This window comes from Coenobita brevimanus, chromosome 89 (genome assembly GCF_032717465.1).
Source record: "Coenobita brevimanus isolate Jiangsu-jjx chromosome 89, ASM3271746v2, whole genome shotgun sequence".
NCBI classification, from domain to species: Eukaryota; Metazoa; Arthropoda; class Malacostraca; order Decapoda; family Coenobitidae; genus Coenobita; species Coenobita brevimanus.
In genome coordinates, this window is record NC_137042.1 from 26,881,395 (window position 1) to 26,889,278 (window position 7,884).

A 7,884-nucleotide genomic window follows, 5' to 3' on the forward strand; every position below is an offset into this window, starting at 1 on the left:
CTCTACAGAGGTCAATGGTCTGTATTTGTAAAGAATCCTCACCATTACCACGATAATCGCGTCCCCCAAAAACAGTCTATTCAATACATCAGGAATTATTTAACCCTTTCCTATACTTTCCCTGTAATAGTTTCACTCCAGTCTGGCCGTGAAGAGTTTGGCAGTTGGATGAGAGAGGAGGAAAAACAAGAAGGCTGACACAATATTTCGATTCAAGGACGTTTATGTATACAACACGTAATCAGCCGCCACTCTGCCTTCGAGGGTGGGGTCTGGATGAGAGAGAGAGAGAGAGAGAGAGAGAGAGAGAGAGAGAGAGAGTTATTGCTTTGGATGTGGGGCGGGTGGGGAGGGGGGTAGGGAGAGCAGTTCAAACCAGTTCCCTGGCGCCAGTAGCTTGATTTTACATCCCTCAATGGCATCCTCTGACTCCCCTTCCCCCCAAGAAAACAGTAGAGCCCCAAACTACCCTCCTGTCATTACTACTACTACGACTACTACTACGACTACTACAATTATTCTCTCTTCGAACCTTCTCGTGTGTTGCAACCATTCCTCTCTCTTTTTTGGACACTTCACTTGACCATGCTTTTCTTCCTCTCACTCTCCAACTTTCCTCACCCTCTGTCACTCCAACTCTTCACCCTTTCAGTTTCCTCATTTATGCTCCCTCATGTCCTCTCCCAAACCCTCCCTCTTCTATCTCTCCTCGCCCTCACCCACTCGCTCTCCATCCCTCTCATTTCCATCTCTAATAAACTTCATCACCATCACTTAATTCCTCCACACCTTCATCTCCCTAGTTTATGCTTCCTCATCTCCTGTCTCCTACCTTCCCTCCTCTCTTGCTCCTTTCCCCTCATCCCCTTTCTCTCCTTCCCCTTACACTCCCACTTCTCCCTCACCCCTATTCCTCATGGCCGTCCTCGCTCCCACTCATTTCCATTCTCCATCCTTCCATCTGTCTCAGCATGTGCCTTCACCTTCTCTTTTCTCCCTCATCTCCTCTTTTTTCTCCCTCACCTCCTCTTTTCTCCATCACCTCATCTCTCCCTCATCTCTTTTTTCTCTCATTCATTCTCCTCCTTTTCTCTCCACCCTCCTCCCTTCCTTTATTCCATCTTAAGTTCTTTCCAATAATTCCCTGTCTTCGAATTTTCTCACCTTGTTCTTCCACTTTTGTGCTCCTTTGTACCCCTTCAAGTTTTTCTTCTTTACCACCGTCTGTACTCTCTTACCCTCTGTACTCCTCCCTCACCCCGTACTCACCAACTACGTACTCCTCAGCCTTGTACTCCCTCACCTTCTGCGCTCCACCTCCTCTTACTCCCTCACCTCTCTGCACTCCCCAACCTTGAACTCCCTCATCCCCTGTACTTCACCAACTTGTACTCCCTCACCCTCTGTACTCCTCTACTCTGTACTCCACCACCTTGTACTCCATCACTCTCTGTATTCACTCACCTTGTGTTCTCATCTTGTACTCCTCCACTTTGTACTCTCAACCTTTGTACTCCCCCACCATATACTCCCTCAACTTGTACTCTTCTGCTGTACCCCTTCACCCCTACCTCCCCACCCCCTCACCTGTCCACCCCCACCCCTCATTAATCTCAACCCCTTCACCACCATGACCTCATTCTAGTTCATTTCTAGGGCACGTCCACCTTAACTTGGCGCAGATTTTCGTCTTTATGCAACTTATTTCTCGTAGCACAGTGGCAGAATAAGACTATACTACGGCTCTACATCTTTCCCAACACTTCTTCGTGACTAGCACAATATTCTAGAGATAGTTTCTTGTTACGGCTCGGCGTTCAAGATGGAGCGATGATACTATGGGTCTGCATCATTTCCACAGCACTTCTTCGTGACTAGCGCAACATAGATTTAGGCCTTGTTGTACAGTTTCCATGATTTTATAGAGCAAGGGCCAGAGATCCTAGTTAGTGATGTGGTTCAGGTTTCCTCCAATTCTCTCTCTCTCTCTCTCTCTGCCTCTCTCTCAATTCCCCACACAATGTCCTAATTACCACCTCAATCCCTCTAATCACTCTCACTGCATCCCGTCGCCTGTGTGAATACGTAATTAATCATTAAGGTAATCTGTATTCTCCAAAAGAGCGTTATATTTTATCGCTTAATTGGGGCGGACGTAATAATCTGTTTTCCATTACTACTACTACTACTACTACTACTATTTTTATTTTAACACTAAGGCTACTACTACTGCTACTGCCACTACTACTACTACTGCTACTACCACTACTGTTTCTATTCCAACATTAAGACTACTACTACTACTACTACTACTAAATTTATGAGTATGCTGTTGGCAATTCTCCCACTTTCAAACTTTCTCTTTTCCTTGTCGAATCTTACCTAACCCCATCCGTAGAGTAGGTGAGCGAAAAAGTCAGGATGATGATGATGATGATGATGATGACTACTGTTCGTTATCTTTGTCTTATTCTCATGGTAGAGCTGACAATACTCATTTTCCCCTAACTTGGCCTAAAATTGCCATCTCCCCATCTTCAGAAATTTAGGTTTAACTACAGATGAGTACTTGAAAGTCAAACTAGTCACGATGAAGTGCAGTGAAACGAATGTAGCACCGCAGTACTGTCTTTTCCTGCCATAAAGTTTCATGAAATAATCTGCAAAATGACGAAAATCTGGGACATGTGATGGTGAAACGGGTATGTGTGTGGCAGGCTGCGTCGTATCAATCTTATTTCATTCGTGGTGTGGTGAATTCCCCTCCCCTCTCTCTCTCTCTCTCTCTCTCTCCACTTATAAGTCTCCTCAATCTATACCCCTTTTACTCAAACTTGGTCTCAAATTTGCCATCTCTTCAACTTCAATGCTGGATTGCAACACTAATTAACACTAGAATACGATGCTAGTCACAATGAGGTGCCTAGGAAAGGATGTGGAGCCGTAGCATTGTCTTCTTCTACCATCGTGCTACGTGACATAAGCTGCAAAAGCACGGAAATCTGGGACAAGTTAAGGTGAAAGAAGTATAGGATATCGCTCATACAGTGTGTCCCAAGCTCTTTAATCCCTACTAAGTAACGACCCTCCTTTATAATCTCCCCACCTCATCTAATCAGCTAGTAGTGTCCTCTTTCTTCTCTGGCTGATTTGGATGTAGTGAAGTTTCATCAATATAATTCTAGCCCCGGATATTCCATGAGTTCTGCTTCATTTCAGTTTCGGTTCTTTCACACAGGCATTTTACTATGTATGTAAGTTATATGTTTCATGATATCTTACGAAATCTTAATCCCTTCTTAAGTTCATGCGTGGGTATCTCAGGTCATCTTAATTCCTCCTTAAGTTCATGTACAGAAATCTCATGTTGTCTTAATTCCTTCTTAAGTTCATGTATAGGTATCTCACGTTAATTCAATTCCTTCTGAAGTTCATGCATATATATCTTTATCTTAATTCCTTCTTAAGTTCATGATATATATATCTTTATCTTAATTCTTTCTTAAGTTCATGCATATATATCTCACGTCATCTTAATTCCTTCTTACGTTCATCCTATATATCTTTATCTTAATTCCTTCTTAAGTTCATGCATATATATATCTCACGTTAACGTAATTCCTTCTTAACTTCATGTATATATATCTCACATCATCTTAATTTCTTTTTAAGTTCATGCATATATTTCTCACGTCATCTTAATTCCTTCTTAAGTTCATGTATATATATATCTTTATCTTAATTCCTTCTTAAGTTCATGTATCTATATCTTTATCTTAATTCCTTCTTAAGTTCATGCATATATATCTTTATCTTAATTCCTTCTTAAGTTCAAGCATATATATCTCATGTTACTTCCCTCTTAAATTCATGACCAGACGTAGCACAAGACCAATATTCGTCCATATCAATTGCTATCGTCCCTGCGCCTCAACTTAGCACATACTGTCATCCCTTTTCGTTTAGCGGCAGAATACGATAATGCTACAGTTCTACGCCCTTCTTCGTGACCAGCATTATATTCAAGTGTTAATCTATTGTCACAACTGAGGGTTCAAGATCAAATAAGATGGCCATTTTAGGTCAAGTTTGGTCACGTGAAAGTCAAAGGAGTATAAGCCAGCTTTTTTTTCCCCTTCATCATTAGTAAAAAAATATTTAATCATGAAAAAACTATATAAGTAGTGCATTAGTATTTTGTCATTATAATAATCCATATTCAGTTCTGAGTAATCGTATCCATCAAAATTCTGTTTTCATAATTATCAACTTTCGATTTTGGATGAACATGTCTACCAGTAATGGCCTATCATAAATTTCAGAAAATAATAATAATGATAATAACAACAATAATACCAACAAGGGAGGTAAAAATAAAAAAATAGAGTTTATTACAAATTCCAGTTTTATTCTCGATAAGTTAGAGACACAACCGTCACAGCACTTGGGGTCCTCCGGCGGGTGTGACTAGGGCCGCGCCGGGACCACAACAACAACAACAACAACCTTGGTAATGTGAGGCCCGAGGGCAATACTGAGCGTCATTGAGCACCTTCAGCACCAACAGGATTCAGGGAACGGACTATAGATTTAGGGAGTAAAGTAGGCAGTTTTCAGGGAACGGGGTATAGATTAGTGAGTCAGGAGGGAAGCTTTCTAAGTGGCATGGGAGGCGCCTCTGAGGTGTAAGAATAAATCGCTATGGAAGAGGTATTACGGATCCCCAAAGCCACTTACAAAACTACCCTTACTCTCATCAGCTTAGGAGCCTTTCAAGTGGATGATTTTTTCTGCACTTCTCCCTAACTTGTACTTCTCTATATAGCACGTGATGATCCCCTAGTATGAAATCTATCAGGAAGACATACATTAATTACTTGGATTATAAAAGTAACATAAAAAATAATACTGACATGCTATATACAGAATAAACCGGTTAGGAAGCGGTGCAATGGAACCTCTGGAAATGACGAAAACAGGAACCTAACTGTCATGCCTAGGGGGGTGGGGGGCTAAAATGGGTGGGAGTGTTTTGTTGCGAGGTCGTGGAGGGTGGGATTGCAGGAGAAGAGAGTAAGATAGCGAGGGTGGGGTACTGGATGAGAGATACATTGAAATACTGTGCTGGGTGGGGTAGTGGGGGGGGGTGAAATGGGTTGAGAGTGGGGAAAAAAACATGAGGGTGGGCAAAAGGAACATGCATTCTCTTGAGTTTTGACTAGTGAAAGAGGGACAGTGGGGTTGTGAGAGAGTGAGGATGGGGTAAGGGACGGGATGGGAATGACAGGGAGTGTCTGTGAGAAAGCTACTTTGGGGTGAGGCTGTGTGTGAAGGAAGGAGTGGAATGGTTGTAAGGGTGGGGGAGGGGTGGAGCAGAGAGGGTGAGGTTGTGAGGGGAAGGGATGGGATTGGGTAGATAGGGTGGAGTTGAGAGAGCGAGTGTGGATGGAATAACACAGCAGGGGTATGCCAGGGCCCCCACTGCCCCCCTCCGCCTAGCCTGCGGACACCTTTTTTCTAGCCTGCTGGGGGACGGGCGGGGAGGGGCGTTGAGCGCCGGCCGATCAGAGTCCTCCTTCCGGCTTCTGACGTAGCTGCCTCCTCCAGGTATCCTCCGTGACCTGGTGGGGTGGAACTTCTCTACAATGTACGCCTGAAGTTTATCCAGTGTACAAGTGGAACTTCTCTAGTGTACAGATGGAGCTTCTACAATGTACACAAATCCATGACACCGCTGCTGTAGACTGGCTGACAAGAACCAGCCACTGTGAACAACACTGGGAGGGCAGTGGGTGTGAGGCTCAGTAGACGTAGTATTCCTGTGATGATTCCGAGGATGTGTTGCTGTAGTAGGAGGAGTCTGAGATGGACCTGTTGAGTGGGATTTTCTTCTCGCCTGTCGTGATAAGTGAGGCCTTCTCCGGGTCGGAATTTGCCAGGCTTGGGTGTATTTTGGTATAAAGGCCTCCACTTGGCCGTCTCCTATCGCAGCAGACGTGCAGGATGAAAAGTATAGCCACCAGCAGGTGCAGGCCGACCACAAAAACTGTTGCCCAGCTGAATCCAGCCCAATCGAAGAGCGCCCCTGCAACAGATGGCCCGATGAAGGCACCGAGGGCGAAGGTGGACGTCCACATGCCAGAGACGAGGCCGTAGGTCTGAATATCGTCGGGGAAGCCGTTGGCCACTGCGTCGCGGTGTGCACTGGTGAAAGTTGCCACTAACTCCGCCCCGAAGCCTGTGCCGTGCATAACAAGGGCCAGGATGCAGAGGGGAAGGGTGGTGGGGATGGGCAGGAATGGTGCCGGTCCGATAATGATGAAGGCTGCCATAGTGACGAAGGCACCAAAGATGACAACATACCTTGGATTTACCCACTTGTCACACAGACACCCCCACAGCGGCGCGAAGATGCCATAAGTAGCGCCGTTCAGCACAAACATGAGTCCCAGCTGGAAGGGAGAGAGCTGCAGGGGGCGCAGATGTGGCTCCAACGTGGCCTGCAAGAATCCGATGCTGATGGAGGAGGCGATGATGGCGTAGGCGGCGAGGGAGATTGAGGGGACCTTCATCAGTGAGATCATACTGCCAGAAGACTCCTGTTCACCCTTGTCCTGGGACCCGTAGTTGGGTAGTATGCAGTATGTGATGCAGGCGGCCGTCAGGAGCATACTTCCAAGGGTGACGAAGGGGACAGTATACCCACCCAGCTCGAATAATGCCCCTCCTAGAGTTGGCCCCACGATCATACCAAGGCCGAAGCAGGTTTCTAGGGACGCGAAGGTGGCGCCCACGTTATCCGGAAACTCCTTCGCGATGATGCTGAAGGAGGCGGTGAGGAAGCCGGAGTTGCCCATGGCCTCCACGATCCTGACAGCGAAGGAGAGGCCGAGGAAGGCGCTGGTGTCGTTGATGCGGTCCAGGAATCCAAAGAGAATACAAGTTGTGGCCGTGGTGAAGATTCCGGCGTTGAACATGAATTTCGGCCCAATCTTGTAGAGGTAATTCCCGTATATAGGGCTAACAATGAAGACCGTGAGCTCGAAGACGCCGAATACGAAGCCGTATTCTGTAGGGGAGGCGCCCTTGGACTCCGCCAGCATGGGGTAGAAGGGAGCTTGCAAGGAGACGCAGACGGCGCTGCAGAAGTCGGCGATTGCGAACACGATCAGTGTCAGCCACTGCTGCCGTGAGTATCTGGCCATGGTTGATAAGCTGGGTTGTGCACTGGAATTACTGGTCGGGAGCCTGTGTGATGTGCTGGTATGAGTGGTGTGGTGGTATAAGGTGGTATTAACTGTATTGTAGTGGTATAAGGTAGTATGGGATGTGTTGTAGTAGTATTAAGTGGTATATGGTATGCTATAGTGATATAAGGTGGAAGAATGGTGTGGTGGTAGTGTTAGGGTATAAGGTGGCAGACAGAGTGGCCGGCTGAGGAGGTATGAGGGGGCAAGAAGACACACCCCTGTTCAACCGCCAAGGCTCCCGGGTGAACTGCAGGAGGGTCAGGGAGACGCGTGAATATATAAGCCAGCCGGAGGTGACGGTGGGTTGCCTATTGCTGAATAATTACCTGAAACAACACCACTCCTTTTGCTTGGGTTACACAGGGTTAGATTCGGTAGTTATCAATTAATTCTGTCTAGAGGAGGGTACTGGAGGACCAAAAGCAGCCTAAACTGCCATTCCTGCACATATAATCTAACCAATCCTGTCTGCATTCGACGTTTCTAGACAAAATGGATTGACAGCTAGCCTAACCCATCCTAGCCCACGCAGATCAACACATCTCACCATACCACCATCCCCCACACATCGTACACACCCCACAGATCACAGTGAGGTGTAATACGCAGGGTGTTTCACAGAGAAATAATGAAA

At 46.1% G+C, this 7,884-nt stretch overlaps 1 protein-coding gene across 1 annotated transcript; it reads right to left on the bottom strand.

Annotated features, from left to right (window-relative positions):
* Nucleotides 1-4,404: 4,404 nt before the first annotated feature.
* Nucleotides 4,405-7,486, bottom strand: LOC145411383 (MFS-type transporter SLC18B1-like). Its single transcript, XM_080281420.1, has one exon. The coding sequence runs from the start codon at nt 7,203-7,205 to the stop codon at nt 5,802-5,804; it is 1,404 nt and encodes a 467-aa protein (XP_080137546.1). The 5' UTR covers nt 7,206-7,486; the 3' UTR covers nt 4,405-5,801.
* Between the last annotated feature and the right edge of the window lie 398 nt (nt 7,487-7,884).